Genomic DNA, 20722 nt, shown 5'->3' with positions numbered 1-20722 from the left:
TGTAGGCTATTTTGCAGATACATTTTAGGGTTGACACAAACTGTTTTTGTCTTGTTTTAAGAGTGTAAGTGAGCACCATAGGAAATAAAATGGTGGCAACAACATATTTTTGGGAAAAAGTGGATTTACTGTGGTTTGCTTCTGGATGCCTCATTTGTAAGTGTGCAGAACCAATATAGGTGCCCTGCATTACAGACTTTGGCTAGATTCTGTTTAGGATTCCTTGTCAATGATTTCTGTCGACTGCTTAAATTGTTTTCGTATCTGAGAATCGAGTGTGGGGTATGATATAAGAAATGCCCATGTTACCATTGAGGTTTCATGCCAAAATGGCTTTTATACAGCAATTCAACATAGCCAAGAGTTCAGAAGAAGGGTTTTAAAAACTAAGAAATTTATTGTACTTTCCATGTGTTTGTCTGGAACTCAGAACTTCTATGTAGTGAAAACTGATGTGTCTTCATACGTGTATGAGATGTAATATCATGCTTTTGCTACCACTAAAAGGAAAATAATGCAATGCTGAGAAAAGACAAAGATCCTTTCTTAAATAGGTATTTTACAATACATTTATTAATGAAATAAGAGGGCTCTTCACCACCTGTTTACATTAATACATTATTTTGAACTAAGAGATCAGTTTTAATTAATTTCAAATCATAAGCTATTCTAAACATAATGCTTTATCTAACAACATATTACCAAAAATTTATGGTTTCAAAAAACAAAAATACAAAGTTAATTTGAAAGTGTCGTAAGCCTAAACAAGGAGAAAGAAAAAATGAATTTATTTTTCATTGGCAATAAATGGAACATAGTAAAATTGCTGTATAACAAAATGTAGATATGTTTGAGTAGGTGAAACCCTGTGGCATTTTTTGACTGAGTGTCAGCAGTTCATACTTCTGAGGGCTTGAGCAAAGGTTCTGGATAACCAAAATTGGCTGATGTAACACATGTAGCTTCAGGGGTTATCACTGTAGTGGCTGAGCACGGAGCATTGCTGGCCTCAACAAGTTGACGGTAGTAGCTGAACACGACCATCCACTGACAGAAACCTGTAAATTTTTATATACTTTAAGAAAAATTGCTAAATGTATTCTACACAATTATACAGAACTAAATGTTGCAACTAAAGGAGTTGATGTAAAAATGTGCTAACTCATGAGAGCATAGTTTTGAGTTTTTGTATGTTATATGTTTGGTTAAATCTCTAAATTGTAAATCAAGGTGGATCTATTTGTAATTTTTTCTACAAATTGTTACACTATTTGGTTACATATGTAATCTCTTAAATGGGTAAAAAAATTCTTAGTACTACTGCTAAGAGCCTTAAAATAGTGACAAAGTCACAAAGTTTGATTTTCTGTATGATAAGTTGATGCATAAAGTGGTTTCAAACTTTTGTGATCATATTCTTTTGCATCAGAAAACAGAATACTGGTGAGTGAAAACTTGTCCCACAAATAAACTATACTTCGATATTCATAAAACATTCAAGGCAGAAATTTTGGTTTTTTTTTTTTTTTTTAAGCATAGTCACGAAACTAATAAAGCAATTTTGAATCTTCATTTTCTTCTTTATTCACTTGCAGCCTTTCAAAATAAGAATAATTTACATGTGGTAACTGTTTTACAACTCTTATTTTTTTTCTTAATAGGATAGAGTTAGGCCAACACCCATCATTTAAACTGTCAACCCTGGACAAAGACTTTGAAATTTTGGACATTTGGATCAGATTGGATTATTTTCCTGGACATATACAGTCTGTCCATGAAATATGGGCCAATAAAGAAGTGTGGAAAATGTATGTACAGTAGAGTGTGTAACTGTTCTTGCCGCTGTCTTTTTTAATAAACAACAGGCAATAACTATCTATGCACCAGCCCTCATTTATGTTTGAGTAGGTGAAACACTGTGTCATTTTTTGACTGAGTGTCAGCAGTTCATACTTCTGAGGGCTTTATACGCAATGGATAACCCCCCCCCCCCCGCCCCCCCCCCCAGGACACCCTTGGATTTCCTCAAAACTAGGAAAAATCTGGGGAAATCCGGATGTATGGCAGCCCTAGATTAGGTCTATCATATTCTTTTCCTAACTCCAAGATAGTAGGAATTGGCTCTACTCCTTTTTTGTAATGAAACATTTAAAAAGTCTGCATCCACTTGATGTTTCATTGGCACAGGAATCATGTATTCTCATTTAAGGCAAACATCATGTTTGAAGTTAATGGCTTGGCCATCATCAGAGTTTTTCTTTGTTGCACTCTGCTTTATTTCCTGTTGTTGCAATTTAAAGTGAAACAGTGACTGAAACAACCTTCCAGGCATTTATAGGTAAATATTCATTGCATTTGTATGTTTTCAACACTAAAGAATTCCTCAAAAATTTAACAAATGCAGTGTCTAAAACTTTAAGAGATTAGACTGGTGCCAATATAATGCTGTAAGCTAAACTTGTGGTATCTTCACATCAGATGTTTTCCCTGGTGCACAATCAGGATATGTATCACTGTCAGATATCAATTGTGAAATGAGTAATAAATTGAACACTGTAGTCAATAACACCCTTGTCCAGCATCTATATGTCCACTGTACTCGGTTACAAGATTTTGATGTCACTGCCATATTCATACTGTGGGGTGGCACTGTTTTCATCCAAAGAAAAGAACATAAATATGGTAATGCAAAAAAGGTATGGCCAACAAATGCTTTCTAGTACTTCAAATGAAAACTATTGGTTGCCAGCATGTAGTGCAGTTGAAACCAAAACAAATAGCATAATCAGCCTAATTTTCATTAAACTGAGGCTTAGCACTTTCTTCCACTGATCACTTCAGTTAGAAGTGCACAGATTGGGTGGGGGGGTCAAAGAAAACATTTAAATTTATTAAAAACTATGACTCCAAAATCAGGCCTACTAATTCAATAATCCTCGTAGATTTACAGTGGTTACAGCACTAGCACTGTAACAAACTGATATTGAACAACAGTAGCTGATAAAGGCAGGCAAGTAACTGAGAAACACTCTGGCCTCTATGAAGGATATTAACATTTAAAATGTCCACAAAGGCACACTAATCCAATGTGTATCTTTCTAAACTACTGAGAAACAGGCAACAGAACACTGACATCAAATGAAAATATTGATGCTTGTTTAAAGGCATGCATAGAGATGTTGGGATACAATAAAAATATGCTGCACATGACTGACATATTCACATGTAGGTCAGTTGCCACAGTATCAGTTGGTGAGGGTTCATGCTGATTGCCATTTTCCTTCAAGATCACACAGCCAACTGTTGCCTTTTGTCGAGTTTACATACACATGTCACATAGCTACATCATAATAACACCATAACAGCATCACTGATAAATAAAGCAAGAAATTGGGAAATATATCATCTGCATAATAATAACAATAATAATAATAATAACAATAGTATTTAAAATGATGTATTGGTCAGTTTGTTGGGGTGAGTCAGAAGAACAAAATGTGAAAAATGAAGTATCCATTGTCAATGTAAAAAATCTGAAACTAATTTTAAAATCTTATGTGTGCAACTATACTTCTTTAGCAGCTTTCAAAGCTAAATTACAAAGTATTTAGCAAACATAGTAAAGGAGTTTTGCTATTTAGGGAGTAAAATAACTGATGATGGTCGAAGTAGAGAGGATATAAAATGTAGACTGGCAATGGCAAGGAAAGCGTTTCTGAAGAAGAGAAATTTGTTAACATCGAGTATAGATTTAAGTGTCAGGAAGTCGTTTCTGAAAGTATTTGTATGGAGTGTAGCCATGTATGGAAGTGAAACATGGACGATAACCAGTTTGGATAAGAAGAGAATAGAAGCTTTCGAAATGTGGTGCTACAGAAGAATGCTGAAGATAAGGTGGGTAGATCACGTAACTAATGAGGAGGTATTGAATAGGATTGGGGAGAAGAGAAGTTTGTGGCACAACTTGACTAGAAGAAGGGATCGGTTGGTAGGACATGTTTTGAGGCATCAAGGGATCACAAATTTAGCATTGGAGGGCAGCGTGGAGGGTAAAAATCGTAGAGGGAGACCAAGAGATCAATACACTAAGCAGATTCAGAAGGATGTAGGTTGCAGTAAGTACTGGGAGATGAAGAAGCTTGCACAGGATAGAGTAGCATGGAGAGCTGCATCAAACCAGTCTCAGGACTGAAGACCACAACAACAACAACAACAGTTCTATTAGTGCCCAAGTTCCTTTCTCCTTTGAAGAAGGGTGAAGTAGAATTTGTAAACAAAGTGTATAGCATTTACTGATATGTAGAAAATTGCAACTTTCACAAAACGGCAAACATAATTTAAAAAAAAAAAAAAAAAAAAATCTTCCTGCACATCTTACATAGTAATTAAATTCTCTCTCTCTCTCTCTCTCTCTCTCTTTCTGTGTGTGTGTGTGTGTGTGGGGGGGGGGGGTTATGTGTGAGCACCATCAAAGGTGGAAAAGCAAATCCGGTTTCCCATTCCCAAAAGAGCTTTACTACCTGAAATGTGCAATTCATTATTTTTCAGAGGAAGGCTAATGCAGTTTAATATCTATGGTGATACTATAGTCATTAGAGAATATTTGCTATAAATGGAATAATTTTGACTTTTCAAACATACTGTGCTCAAAACATTTTAAGTCAAAATTTTACCAAATGAGTATTTTTGAGATGAGAAGCCAACTGTTAGAAATCAAAATTTCAGGTGAAGTGGCAACACCAGCTAGGCCATCCAAACCACACTTGGAGTAGTCAACATGCTATGCAAAGACATGCTACAACACAATTCTGTGGCCTACCAAAATTTTTCCTCGCAGTGTTACTTTTTGATGTATTTTTCGATGAATCAGACGTATGAAGACGTGAAATGTTTCCTCATTGTAAAGGTAAGTAAATGTTTGTTGTAAGCTAGTGTAAGTAGACTTGCTGGCTCAGACAGGGTGATAAGATATTGTCAAAGTGTAGTGAACAGGTAGTTGCATTATCACTGGGTGTGCAAGCATACCAGCAATTCGGTGGAATGCAAAGTAGAATGTAGGAGAGTGTTGAGAGAGAGACAGACAAGTTGAGTCACACAGCGTCTCTTTTGTTGAGAAATGGTCATAATGCAGTGGTGCTAAAGTATATAATGGCTCAGCAAATAATTTTATTGTTGACAGGCAAAGTATATGGCCTTAAAGGGGCACAGTAAAATTACAAGAGGATGCAAATCAACATGAAGAGTAGTGTGGGCCCAGTTTAATTTGTTATGGAGCTACAAGAAAACAAGCCTGTGCCACACATGCCAACAAACAACGCCTTACATTGCACCAACAACATCTCAAAGTGATGTAAGATCCAACTAAATATTTGGTCAGACTTTTATACAGCTAGCCAGTTTCGTAGTTCATTTTTGCGTGAATGATGCCGAGTTATACTAATGTGTTGGCCTTCAATTCCACCCAAGGAAAAATACCTAAGAAGAATCCAACCTATCCATTATTGATGATCTGAGAGAGTCCTGATGATTGAGAAACTATTGCAGTGCTTTATAAAAGAAATAATAGTAATTAAAATTTCAATAATTTTCAAGACTGCAATTAACAAAAGTGCTCAACTCTTGAAAATAGTAATTTGAAAGACAGTACTTAACAGAGCAAGATTCAGCAAAAGATATTTTTTGATAATTTTTCATGGATAAGTTAGTTTTCAATTTTATGCAACTGCAGTCAGTCAGAAATATTAGTTAATATCTTGAACAAATAACAGTAGTAATTGCACAAAGTAATTAGCAGTAATTGTTAATGAGTAGTATAAAAGTTGAAGTTGCATGAAACCGATAAAATCAAATCATCAACTGTGCCATTCTTTTACAACTGAAATTTTGACATTGCAAATTACATAACTGTAACTCACAGGAAATTGATGCTATATCATTACAATAATTTTCAAGCTAAAAGGCAGCATTCAGTAAAAAATAAATAACTTTTTGAGTAACATTAAAGACAGTAAGCATTACAGTGAGTGATGTCACAAAGATTTTTGCATTTACATAACTGTTTATTACTAATGACATTTTGTTGGTCTTTGATTCTTACTGAAAGGTATTTGTTGACTGTGACATATTCATTTGAAATTACGTCAGAACAGTATGTGCGGATTTTGTGCTGCTTTCACCTAGCAACAAAACCAAGCATTGTGATGTAATTTTCTCAGTTTTAAAAGACAGGAATTTTGCTCATGTAGTGATGTGGCAACTGTTAATTTTCATTGATTCAGTACTTAAATTTATAACATTTTAAAAATTTAACTAATCATTGTAATTCCATTCAGCCTAACTTTATATTCAATTACTTTAATCGAGTTTATCTTCCTTGTCACATTGCTACAAATACCGAGCACTAGTAATTAGGTTATAACATTTCATGGATTTCATTTATTCTTCAGAGTAGATGCCTTTTTCCGTATAACAGGGAAACTGATGCAACAGATGCAACAAACTACTGACCAATATCCTTGCTAACATGTTTTTCGAGGTCCTCGAGAAACTGGTTCCATAGAATTGTTAATCATCTGAACAGCCACAACACTCTCAGTCAATGACAGTTTGGTTTCCAGCAAAGCCTATCAATTGATGATGCTATTTTCTCTTTCACCGATCAAATTCTTGAACCCTATGTGACCTATCCAAAGCTTTTGACTGTATCAACCACAAAATTCTGCTAAATAAAGCAGACTATTATGGGTTAAGTGGAATAATGGGGATAGGGATTACATCCTACCTTACAGATAGGAAACAAAGGGTAATAATTACTGACAATAATGGAATCCCAGCTCTGTCCAAGTGGGGCAAAGTTAACACTGGAGTGCCTCAAGACTCGGTACTGAGACCTTCACTGTTTCTTATATTTATAAATTACATCCCACACAGCACCATGTCAGTGACCAAGTTCACCCTATTCGCTGATGATACTTCTCTTCTAGTTGATCAAGCAACAGGGAACAACCAGGAAACACACGCGAACAATGCACTTGATGACATTCTGAAATGATTTAACTTTAATGGACTCTCTCTGAATATAAAAAAAACCCTCATTATGTACAGTTTCATATGGCACATAAAGAACCAGGGGATATAAATATAGAATGTAATGGACAAAAAATAAAGCAAGTCGACTCAGCTAAGTTCCTAGATGTGTACATAGACTGCAAACTAAATTGGTCCAACCATACCCCAGATCTATAAAAAAAGGCTGCTTTCTGCAACATTTGCCTTAAGCATAATTGCATCAACCACACATAAGGAGGCCATAAGAGCTACTTACTTCGGATATTTCAACGCATTTTTGTCTTACGGAATCATCTTTTGGGACAACCAGCCCTTGGCAAAAAAAGTTTTTCTTGCTCAGAAGAGAGCAATACGTATCATGAGTGGTGAGCAACCAAGGCACTCCTGCAGGAATCTGTTTTGGAAACTACAGATATTTACAATGACATCTCAGTATATATACTCCCTTGTATGTTCATTAATAAAAACTATTCGCTCTTCAAAACCAATAGTGAATACCGTGGTCACAACACAAGGTCAAAAGAGGACTTTCATAGTAACCAATCAAACTTCACCCTTGTACAGAAAGGAGTAAATTATACAGGTATCAAAATTTGTAATGCTCTAGCCAGTGTCATCAAAAGTCTTGCTCCTGAAACACCAAAGTTCAAGAGAAAACTGAAGGAATACTAAATACAAAAGTCATTCTATTCAATTAATGATTTTTTTTGGGCATAGGAGCAAGTTTTTATTATACAACAGAGTTAGCCATGCAATGTAAGCATAAATGTAAACTACTTGTTGCTGTACTGTTGTGTTGTTCCTCAAATACTTTGATATTGTTAATCTTAAAGTGTACACATAAGTGTTAATTCTGATGTATGTAATATGTTTTTATTTCTTCTAATGTCCCATGTTGTTACTATGAGTCTTGTCATGAATTAACCACATTGTGTGCTGCTGTGTTGTTAACACTGTAAAAATGCTGACTCGTTCTATATCCTTGCAACTCCATTGCTATCAGGATCTACAGAACTCGCAATAAAATAATAATAATAATATAATATGTGTAAGTATTTGTGTATCTTATCTCACATTCAATTTAATGATTAAAAGGTTTGTCATCTTTGCACTTTTAATGAGTAAGTTATTATTTACGTGAAACTACACTACAGAAGACTGCACATAAACAGTGTGTTTGCCCTCTTTTGCTACTTTTGTTTAAAACAAGTGCTTCACTGATAACATATAGGTTGTGTGCATACTTTTTATTATTTCTATGTAACTTATCTTGTTTTACAGACATGCATAAGTACTTTCTTTTCCTCTAAGTAAATCTGTGATAAAACAAAGTAGCAATTATATATAATGCATCAAACAATGGAAAATCCACAATGGAATGTAACAATATTGTGAAAAGGAAAGTTGCTACTCACCATGTAGTGGAGATACCGAGTCAGCAATAGCCACAACAAAGTGACAATCTTTTTGTTGTGCCTATCTGTGACTTAGCATCTCCGCTATATGGTGAGTAGCAACTTTCCTTTTCACAATATTGATACAATGCACCCAGATTTTTGAGATATAAAACTGATGTTTATGTTGACGCAATATGTACAAGTGATAAGTTGCCTTTGTCATAAGTATTTTGCTTCACTGTGTGATAGATCCTTCTTGAAAAGTTTTAATGGTAGCTAAAGCAATGGTTCACACTTCTACATGGGATATTTGTGCAATTAGTGTATAATTATTCAGTTAAAAACATAATGATGATATCTGATATTAGAATAGCTATTAGGATGGCATCCACACACAGAAATCACTTATACCACTGTAACAATTGATTAATAATCAATGAATTCTATGCTTAATTTTTTGAATGTTAATTTCATGTTAAATTTCATTTCTCAATTAATTTAGTATCAAAGTTTTGATTTTGGTGGAGATATGTACCTTTGCATGTTTTGGATGTAAAGTAATCACTGACACCGACAGTTATTAGTAGCAGACTTGGCAAGCCGAGAGTAATTTGTGTATGACTGCAGTGAGCCATGGGAAGTATCATTAAAAAATTATTTTCATTTTTGATTTACTGTCACACAGTATTAGCTATGAATATATATTTTGAAATGTTTGTATGATGAAGAATAACAATATAAGGAAAATAATTGGCATTTCGATCCAAGCTGTCGTAGACGGTGGTCACGTGTGCATGAGGAGTGCTTGCTTGCTTGTGTGATGAATATGTGTGTGTGTCTTCTTTTCTGAAGAAGGCTTTGGCCAAAAACTAAATGTGTAACAGTTTTTTGTTGTGCCTGTCTGTAAGTCAATGTGTCATCTCTATGGTGAGTAGCAATGTATCCTTTTCCTTATGTAGTTGATATTCCTACTTGTAGTTCCCACTGCATGATGAAGAGTTGACTGATGTTAAAAAAATAAAGTTTAAACTGAATTGAGTTATGTAATTTCGTAATGGAAGAAGCCTCATTCACAATAGTAAACATAACCCAGAAAAGCAGTGAAGGTATATTTAGTAGCCAACATAGTTCACCAAACAGCAGAGGTGTCAAATTTGGTGACCAAGATATCAACATCAGCTCACTAATGTGCACCTCAAACCACTGCAGCATGGTTTCAGCCTTTTGACATGGGCAGTTACCCTGCTGGAAGATGCCGTAGCATGAAAGGATGCAGGTGGACCCAATAATGCTATCATAATCCACAACTATAACTGTGCCTTTGATTACTATCACGTGTCATTACTATCCCATGAAAGCTCAGGTGAATTTCACACACAGCATGATACTGCCTGCATCAGGCTGTGACAGTGGCACAGTGCATGTTTTGAGCAGCTGTTCACCAAGCTAATGGCGTATCCAGACACATATAATTTTAAAACTGGGGCAGCCACAACTAAAATAATTATACACAACTGACTGACAATTCATGAAGCACAATAGGTTTTTAAAAGCAGGTGTTGAATGTTTAAAAATATAAAACTGAATGAAAAGTCTAATAGTCCACTGTAGTTGTATTTATTTAAGTCAATTAGAAACCCACACAACCGGTTTCACTACTTTTAAGCTGCAAGTTCTGGTGTACATAAAAGCTGTGTCATATGGTACAGGGAGTTACAGAAAGCCACAGATTAACAGTTGGTGTTGCTAGGGAAAGTTTCCAGCCCTCCTCAATTGATAAAAACCATCATCAATGCTGAATGTCCAGTGTGTGTTAAAATTATGAACTTTACTGGTTAAAATATCTTCCTGTTGGCCTATCTCATGTAACTGATAAGATGAGGTGACTGTTATGTTTTTGTATCAGGTACAAAATATGTAACAACCGGTGAAATGTCTTGATATGTAACCATACTCATCTTCACATTCCTTGTGCTTTTCCTTTGCTACAATCAAGTCATCTTGCATCTTAAAAAACTGTGATGTAACAATTACAGAAATATGGTTGCTGACAACAATAATGTAATTGCATTTTCAAACACAGGAACATGAAATTTGCCATAAATCTTGATCATAATAGTTTCATTAAGGGCAAGAATATAGGTAGAGGTAGATTTGTAGCTCTCCAGAGCAATGATCAAAGAAGCCTATAAATTTCATCATACTGTGCTTAGCATAGAATATGCATCATAACAGAGTTCAACTAGAGTATGTACTACCCCCACATGGATCCTTCACAAACTCATCGTATTTAGTTGTCTGTGTGATCTACATAAATTTTTAGGAACTTAAAGGACATTCAAAACTACAACACTTTTCTGTGATGATCCTACCTTATATATATGAGAACTATACTGAGTAATAAGGTGTTTAACACCTGTGCACCAACATACCGTGTTGCGAAGAATACATTAACACTTATCAAGCTCCATTCACTTGAAAAGAATAGATGTCAGTAAATATCTGTAATTTCTCATTTTAGGCATTTTGCTAGACTTGTGTGAGGAAGTAATATACGAGGGTAATCCCAAAAGAAAGGTCTCCTATTTTCTTATAAGTACACAGACCTGTTCATTTCTACAATGGTTTACATCAGTTTACAGCTTGAACATTTAGCTATTTTTCGACATAATCACCATTTCTGTCAAAGCAATTTTGTAGACGCTGTGGCAGTTTTTGTATGCCCATGTCATTCCAGCTCACTGCCATGCTGTTCAGAAAGTTATGAACCTCTCCTTTCACCTCATCGTCGGAGCTGAATCGCTTTCTGGCCAAATGTTCTTTTAACCTAGGGAACAGGTGATAGTAACTGGGTGCCAAGTCAGGGCTATAGGGTGGCTGGGTGATTATGTTCCACTGAAACTGTTGCAGGAGAGCAACGGTTTGCCGAGTGATGTGTGGACGAGCATTGTCATGGAGAATGTGTACGCCCTTGCTCAACATTCCTCTTCTCCAGTTCTGAATTGCCCATTTGAGTTTTTTCAGTCTCGCGGTACCTGTCAGCATTAATTGTGGTCTCAGCGATGACAAGGCCATACAAAAACTGCCACAGCATCTACAAAAATGCATCGACAGAAATGGTGATTATGTCGAAAAATAGCTAAATGTTCAAGCTGTAAACTGATGTAAACCATTGTAGAAATAAACAGGTCTATGTACTTATAAAATATAGGAGACCTTACTTTTGGGATTACCCTCGTATATCGCTGCAATGTACTCTCTGGGCGTTTCCTTTCAACATAATACATACCACCACTAATGCAGCAACAATCACAACTGAGGAAGGAAACTTAGAGACGTATAATGTATTAAAATGATGCTTATATCACAGCTAGACATATATATTGCATCCTTGCACAAGAAACGGAAAAATATACTGAAAAAGAAGAACTATCCTGCACGTTTTTGATGATTACGATCTCACACAGGAATCATACAATGTAAACTTTCACGGCCGGTATTGTCTTCACTTAAAACTTCCGGGCTGATAGGCCGTGGTCGAAGTATAAAACTGTCTCCTAACGTTTCGTCTCCGACTGCGGGAGACATCCTCGGAGGTAAAGCGGCGAACTGCGAAGGGGACTCGAGGAGGCGCTGATTATATAGGCAGTACAGAGGGCGCCACTGTCGATCACGTGGCGTCGGCTATGAGATTGTCTCTGGTAATGCAGAGACAATCTCATAGCCGATGCCACGTGATCGACAGTGGCGCCCTCTGTACTGCCTATATAATCAGCGCCTCCTCGAGTCCTCTTCGCAGTTCGCCACTTTACCTCCGAGGATGTCTCCCGCAGTCGGAGACGAAACGTTAGGAGACAGTTTTATACTTCGACCATGGCCTATCAGCCCGCAAGTTTTAAGTCACACAGGAATTTACTGACTTACAAACGAAGTATTCTGCTGGCAGTTTAAAGAAGCATACCCCTACGTAACACACCATTTGTCCACACATCTCCCCATGTTTGGAATGCATTTAGCATAGCAGTATGATCAGAATGACTACCACCAGCAAAATACTTTTTTGTTGATGATGACTGTCCATACCAGTAGCAAAAACCTCTGGGAAGGTGAGGCTGCTGTCAGCCATATTTGCAAATGCAACATCACAAAGTAACATGCTGCACAATCTTGGTTCAATTGGTAAATTTTCCAGAATCTGCCCCCAGTGAGTTGACTGATGAATCGCAAATAGTGTCGGAAGACTGTATCATCAATTTTCACATAGTTTATGACACTCGTTAGATACAATTACTCCACACATTTTAAAAGAAAGCTCTGCAATGTACCTGAGCAGTGATTGTTAGTAAACCTACAGATTAATCGAATTTTCTGGATTTTAACATTGTGAGCTGTATGTGGAATGAAGTAAAATGTCACAACTGTTTAGGCACTTTTGACAAATAAACCTTGGCTATATATTTGACAGTATTATGGACAAAAATATGGATTGAGAAAAATACGTTTCTCCAGTTTGAATGTTGCACTTATATACATATGAAAGATGAGTCATGTAAGACATAACACCCCTTTCATTTAGTGAACAGTGACAGTGTTTAAACTCAGAGGAGTGTTCCTGGAGCCACTCTATAGCAATTCTGTACCTGTGGGGTGTTGCATTGTCCTGCTGGAATTGTGCAAGTCTGTTGGAATGCACAGTGAGCATGAATGGATGCAGGTGATAAGGCAGGATGCTCACACACGTCACCTGTCAGTCGTATCTAGACATATCAGGGGTCGCACATCACTCCAACTGCACACGCCCACACCTTTACAGTGCCTCCACCAGCTTGAACAGTCCCCTGCTGACATGCAGGGTCCATGGATTCAGGAGGTTGTCTCCATACCCATACACATCCATCCACTCGATACAATCTGAAATGAGACTCGTTTGACCAGGCAACATGTTTCCAGTCATCAACAGTCCAATTTTGATGTTGAAGGCCTCAGGTGAGGAGTAAAGCTTTGTGTCGTGCAGTCATCAAGGGTACATGAGTGTGCCTTCAGCTCCAAAAGCCCATATCGGTGACGTTTCGTTGAATGGTTCATACGCTGACACTTACTGATGACCCAGCATTGAAATCTGCAGTAATTTGCAGACGGTTCTTGCATGATCTTTTTCCAGCTGCAGCGATGTTGGAGATTTGATGTTTTACCGGATTCCTGATACTCACCATACACTCGTGAAATGGTCGTACAGAAAAATCCCCACTTCATTGCTACCTCAGGGATGCTGTATACCATTGGTCATGCGCCGACTATAACACCAAGTTCAAACTCACTTAAATCTTGATAACCTACCATTGTAGCAGCAGTAACTGATCTAACAACTGTGCCACACATATGTTGTCGTATATAGGTGTTGGCAACCACAGCACCGTATTCTTCCTGTTTACATAACTCTATATTTGAATATGCATCCCTATACCAGTTTTTTTGGAGCTTCAATGTAGAAGATGCACCAGTGGATTAGTGACTCTGAGTTGCAATGCAAATATTGAATATAAGTTTTGTGACCACTGAATGCAATGGGATGCTGCAGTACAATGGCTGGCCAGGTCTCTTGATTTGACTCCTCTTGATTACTTTCTATGGGGAGCACTGAGAAATGCAGTCTATGATGAAGGTCCGAACTATGCCAGAAGATATGCGCCACTGAATTACCACAGTGTGCAAAGGGCATATCATCCAAAGGCCTTCATCTGTTCATCTATTTCTCAAATAGCAATTGCACATATGTCTTGCAGTTGATGGTAAACAATTTGAGCATGTACTTAAGTAAAGTGTAAAACTACGTTTCAGTAAGAAAAGTATTTATTTTGTGGGTGACATGTTGTCAGCCATTCTGAATAAACTGTTTAGTTTATTTAAAGTGTACTCCATCTAATTACAGTTTCAAATAGTATTTATAGACACATTTATCTAACACTGGGTGGTTTACTTTAAGAGCATTCAGGCATCTCCAGTCAAAGACAGATCAGGTATTACTATTATTTTTTTCATATTTAAGAATGTTAATACAGTAGTTTGCTTTTCCCTTTAATAGGGCTGTTTATCATTATGAACTATGAATGACAGACATCTGAGTTTTGGTTTCGACAAGCAAGCAGCAACAGACAGCATTTAAATGAAAAACTGCCTGATTAAACTGTATGTAGTTGTTTCCACAAAATCTGGAAACATACAACCTCTGAAAGAGTTTTCCTAAGCCCAATCTGACATGCCAGAATCTAGCATATGCTGTGGTCCATATACAAAAATTATAAGTGACACTGTACCTATTCATATGGGAAAATGTTTTATCTTAGTAGCGTAGGCCTGTCTTCCTGCATATAATCGCAGAGCCCTGCGTGAGACCTCTGTCTGGAAGTGGTCACATCACAATAGCTAACTCTGGCCATGACTTCCAATTTAATACATTTCTTGGATTCATTTGCGAAGAGTTTCAGCCTCAATATTGACAAGCATTATATCACAGTACTCACCTTTCAAGCACTTTTGGGTGCTGTTAAAAAAAGTTTATCATTATAATTAAGAAATCGTACTTGCTTCCATACCTCAATCAATATAAGATGTAAGACATTTTACAACATCAGAAAGTACATGCTCTTTAGTGTACTATCACTTTCTGATAACCTAATCTCTGTACTTGCAACCATTCATGAAATAAAAAGGGTGTTATATCTTATGTGACACACACACACACACACACACACACACACACACACACACTTGACACATATGAGGCTTTATAATAGCCACAATTGAGAAATGATGAAAGAACAACTTTATTATTAAGATATATTGTAAATAAATTCAACAACTTGTATGTTTCACTCCCTTTGTTAGAAAAGTTCCAGGACAGGTTTTTTAAAAATCAAAGTAGTCTTCCTGATCTATACACAGTTGCCAATGTTTATGGAGGTCTGAGAAGTAAGCACTGAAATTTTCAACTGCAATGCTTATAAGCTTATTTGTCACAGACCTTTGGTTGTCTGAAATATCTTGATGAAGCTTTCCTTCCGGTCCCATTGACACTTGTGGAAACAAGAAAAAATCTCAATGCAAGAGGTCAGGCGAATATGGCGGATGTGAGATGGCAATAACAGAATGTCTGGCCACATACTCAGAAATACATAAAGCAGTATGGGAACTTGCGTTGTCATGCACTATGAAACGGTGCTGAAAATGCAATAAGTCAGGGCGGTGATGTTGAATTGCATGTCACAAACATTTCAAGACTTCAATGTAAAGAGCTTGGTTCACTGTTTGACCTGGAGGAACACTCATGGTGAACAAATCCTTTACTATCAAAGAATACAATCAACATTGTCTTTGTTCTTGAAGGACATCGTTTGACGTTACCTTTTTTCGAGGTTGGTGATCCAGACTCTGCCATTTAGCACTTTGATGCTTCTTGTGACGGCCATACTGGTAGCACCAACTTTCATCCCCAGCAATAATCATCGACACAAATGTAGGATCATGTCTGGCTCCATCCAGTAATTCTGCAGAAATTCTTCATCTTTCACTTTCCTGTTCATCTGTTACCATGTGAGGGTCGAGTTATGCATTAAGTTTCCATTTCCCTAAATCTTCATTTAAAATGTTGTGGCACACTTTACAATTCAAATTAAGTTCTTCTGATGTCATACACATGGTTTCATGATGGTTTTCTTATAATAATGGACTTGCATGCTCCACATTTGCATCGATATGTGTTGTAGATGGGCGACCAGCTCTGGGATCATCTTGCACTGAATCTCTGCTTTCACAAAACTTTTTGTACAACTCAAAAACATGACTTCTTAAAAGTGCCTCACATGCATATTCTTGCTTAATCATTGTCCACATTTCACTAGAAGATTTCCCGAGCTCAATGCATAACTTAATGCTCACTCTTTGCTCACAGTCAGCATTCATTGTGTCACCGTAATTAATGCACCAAGAATCCAAACAGTGTTTTGCAAAGCACAGCCCTGCCACCAAGCAAGTTTGTGCGGAAACATGGCCAAGGTCATTTCAGGGATGCACACATACCAGGTACCATAAAAACATTTTTCCTGAATGAGGTGGAGTGAACTCGGGACCTTTGCCTTTCACGGGCAAGTGCTCTACCAACTGAGCTACCCAAGCACGACTCACACCCTTTCCTCACAGCTCTAGTTCTGCCAGTACCTCGTCTCCTACCTTCAAAACTTTACAGAAGCTCTCCTGTGAACCTTGCAGAACTAGCACTCCTGAAAGAAAGGATATTGCGAAGACATGGCTTAGCCACAGCGTGGGGGATGTTTCCAGAATGAGATTTTCACTCTGCAGTGGAGTGTGCGCTGATATGAAACTTCCTGGCAGATTAAAATTGTGTGCCGGACCGAGACTCGAACTCGGGACCTTTGCCTTTCGCGGGCAAGTGCTCTACCAACTGAGCTACCCAAGCACGACTCACACCCCCTCAGGTCCCGAGTTCGAGTCTCGATCCGACACACAGTTTTAATCTGCCAGGAAGTCTCTGACAGTTTACTGAAGTAGGCTAGACCAATATAGACTGCCGAGGGGGAAGGGGGGGGGGGGAATTAGAACACCTGGAAAGATGATATTTATCTTGCCTCGATGATGACATATATGGGGGATGGCATATGTGCTGATAATGGTTTCAACATCAGCCAACAGTTAGCATAGCGGCATTATTACCAGAGCGCCATCTGTGTCTACCCAGCATTCATTGTGTCACCGTAATTAATGCACCAAGAATCCAAACAGTGTTTTGCAAAGCACAGCCCTGCCACCAAGCAAGTTTGTGCGGAAACATGGCCAAGGTCATTTCAGGGATGCACACATACCAGGTACCATAAAAACATTTTTCCTGAATGAGGTGGAGTGAACTCGGGACCTTTGCCTTTCACGGGCAAGTGCTCTACCAACTGAGCTACCCAAGCACGACTCACACCCTTTCCTCACAGCTCTAGTTCTGCCAGTACCTCGTCTCCTACCTTCAAAACTTTACAGAAGCTCTCCTGTGAACCTTGCAGAACTAGCACTCCTGAAAGAAAGGATATTGCGAAGACATGGCTTAGCCACAGCGTGGGGGATGTTTCCAGAATGAGATTTTCACTCTGCAGTGGAGTGTGCGCTGATATGAAACTTCCTGGCAGATTAAAATTGTGTGCCGGACCGAGACTCGAACTCGGGACCTTTGCCTTTCGCGGGCAAGTGCTCTACCAACTGAGCTACCCAAGCACGACTCACACCCCCTCAGGTCCCGAGTTCGAGTCTCGATCCGACACACAGTTTTAATCTGCCAGGAAGTCTCTGACAGTTTACTGAAGTAGGCTAGACCAATATAGACTGCCGAGGGGGAAGGGGGGGGGGGAATTAGAACACCTGGAAAGATGATATTTATCTTGCCTCGATGATGACATATATGGGGGATGGCATATGTGCTGATAATGGTTTCAACATCAGCCAACAGTTAGCATAGCGGCATTATTACCAGAGCGCCATCTGTGTCTACCCATTAATAAGGAATGCTCAAGGTCAGAAGGCTCAGCATGGTGAAAACATATGAAGCAAGCAGGCAACCACGCCACGGAGATGCACTCACGGTTCCCACAGCCAAATGAGTGATTTTGAAAGGGGTCAAATTGTGGCCTCCTGAGTGGCAGGATGGTCCTTTCGGAGAATTTCTGCATTAGTTGTGTAACAGTGGTCTAGTGAACATTCCCACAAATGTAGACAAGGTTCTGGATGTCCACACAGCACAGAGCCCCCCCCCCCCCCCCCCCCCGGATCATCATATTTTAAGAACAGCAGTGGCAGATCGTACAAAAAATGAAACGATCATACGGCATTGTTGGCCGGGAGACCCCATGCGGGGTAGCTGACGCCACTTTGGCAACTTGCAAGTCAATGATGATTATGATTAAAGACACACAACATCCAGTCATCGCGAGGCTGAGAAAATCCCTGACCCCGCCAGGAATCAAACCCGGGACCCTGTGCGGGAAGCAAGAATGCTACCGCAAGACCATGAGCCACGGACGCAGTTCGTACAGCTACCACAGCACAGATAAGAGCGCTTGTGAGACTCCACATGACAACAGGAACTCTTGAAAACTGGTTATTAGCAGTGGGACTATGGTCACATACACGTTTAAATGTTACAACTTTGGGATTTCTGAAGGTGACACTAACCAGTGTTCGGTATGTGCAGAATTTTGTTAGACTCGTCCTTACAACAGGAAGCAGATGTGTTGTTCCAGTGAGCTAGTGCTCACCCCCACTCTGCCTGTGAAGCCCAGTGTGCTATGCAAAGTACAGCAACTTCCCTGGCCAGCACTATCTCCAATTTAGCAAGTGAGGGATATGATGGTGCGAGATGTGACCCATATGACTCGCCAACCAACAACTCTTACAGAACTATGTGAACATGTCAAGCAGGTGTGGCATAACGTATTCCAGGACAGTATTCACTATCTGCACAATCGACTGGATGCCAGAATCAGTGCTTGCATTGCTGCCTGTGGAGACTACATCACTTACTAATAGGGGGTTGCAGCATGCGTAGATACCTGGTACCTCAGAACTGCTTGTGCTATTGATCTGTAAACGTAATCATTTCAAGTACTCCATATGCACTGTTGCAACAATAAATCTTGAGTGAATCAGAAAGCTTTAAAAGGATGTACCAATTATTTTTTTTTTCCAGCAGTGTGTGTGTGTGTGTGTGTGTGTGTGTGTGTGTGTGTGTGTGTGTGTAATATTTTACATGCTAATTAGAGATACATCCATTCATTATCAAACAACAACAACAATAATAATAATAATAATAATAATAATAATAATAATAATAGTAATAATAAGCTGCATTTCAATGTTTGACAAGTTGGAAATTTGAGTCAGTCAGGGATCGTATCCATATGATATTGCAGTGTCCGAATTCCAATGCAAAGTTCCTTCAGCAATGCATGCATGTCTGAAAGAGCAAGCACTTCAGTGACTACAGTCATTATGAAAGACATGAAATGTATTCGCAATTAAAGATATGGACTACCATCAGCTTATAATGGAATGATGACAATGAAAATTTGTGCCGGTCTGGGATCAAATCCAGATTAGCGATAAGTGGGAAATCTGGATTCGAGTCCCATTGTGGCACAAATTTTCATTGTTGTCATTCCTTTATACAGCTGATGGTAGTCCATATTCACAACTACGAACACATTTTGCGTCAGTATCCATACGGTCAAAGAGGTTAAGGCAACTGCTCATGAGAAGTGGTTAACAACGCCCTGTGTGGCTAACTGTCACAATTTCCAATCCATCTTTTCCCTTTCCTTTCCCTTCCTACATTTTATGTTTACAAACCCAAAACAATGGTGGTAGTAATACCTTTTCCACCTTACTCAAAGTATTACTATATATGATCAAATGGAGCATATCCTAAAGCAACACTGAGCTATAATCCCATAATTGAGAAAAATAATGAAATCTGATTTGATATACTTGCATGCCGATGGAAGATGGCAGAACAGTCCTAAGTTAATGAGTAAACTTTGATTAATAATAGTTAACTTCTACCCACATGCTATAGCTGAAACTACACAACCAAACATGAGATTGAAAGCACATGATATTTAATTTACAATACCACTTCAATTTTGTCTGAATTGTCTCTAAAAACATATAATTATCATACAGGGCATTAACGAGCATATTGTGAGGTAGTGTACTCACGGATTTGTATAGCAAGTCCTGTACACACAAACAGGGTTGTTGATCCTTCACCTGTGACACCATAGGCAATCAAACTAATGACGACCACTATCATTCCCACAAACACAACTCCAATCCAAGGCGCAAGCAGTTGACGCACTTGCTGTAACAGAATTGTTAAAAAATGCAAGTATTATTATTACAAATAATATTTAGAAGAAGACTGAAGAAAGCTATTGTAAGATCCTGTTTTTACACTTTTCAGCGGAAAGACCCAAAAAAGTGAAAAATGCAGGAAAGTGTAAAATACTGGGAGGCATAGGAAACACAACAAGCAAAAATGAATAAATTACTATTACTGCCACTCTGTTTATGTTGTTAAATTTTGACTAATAAAAAAATCTGAAATAATTAATTGATTTTGTTTCTTCGTAACAGCACGTAGCTCAACTTCTCTCTTCACGGTATACAAAGCATCAACCACAAAGGCAGTGGCCAAGTGATGACAC

General features: G+C 38.2%; 1 protein-coding gene across 1 annotated transcript in view; it reads right to left on the bottom strand.

Annotated features, from left to right (window-relative positions):
* Positions 1–607: 607 nt before the first annotated feature.
* LOC126234331 (uncharacterized) overlaps positions 608–20722 on the bottom strand; it is a 198931-nt gene continuing 178816 nt past the window's right edge. The window contains exons 5-6 of the mRNA XM_049943016.1: positions 20235–20376; positions 608–1058 (exon numbers count right to left, since the gene is read on the bottom strand). Of these exons, the coding sequence (XP_049798973.1) occupies positions 898–1058; positions 20235–20376 (303 nt within the window). The 3' untranslated portion in view covers positions 608–897. The remainder of the gene's footprint in view (positions 1059–20234; positions 20377–20722) is intronic.

This window comes from Schistocerca nitens, chromosome 2 (assembly GCF_023898315.1).
Source record: "Schistocerca nitens isolate TAMUIC-IGC-003100 chromosome 2, iqSchNite1.1, whole genome shotgun sequence".
NCBI lineage: Eukaryota > Metazoa > Arthropoda > Insecta > Orthoptera > Acrididae > Schistocerca > Schistocerca nitens.
Note: the sequence above shows the minus strand (reverse complement) of the source record. Positions and strands in the feature narration are given on the sequence as shown.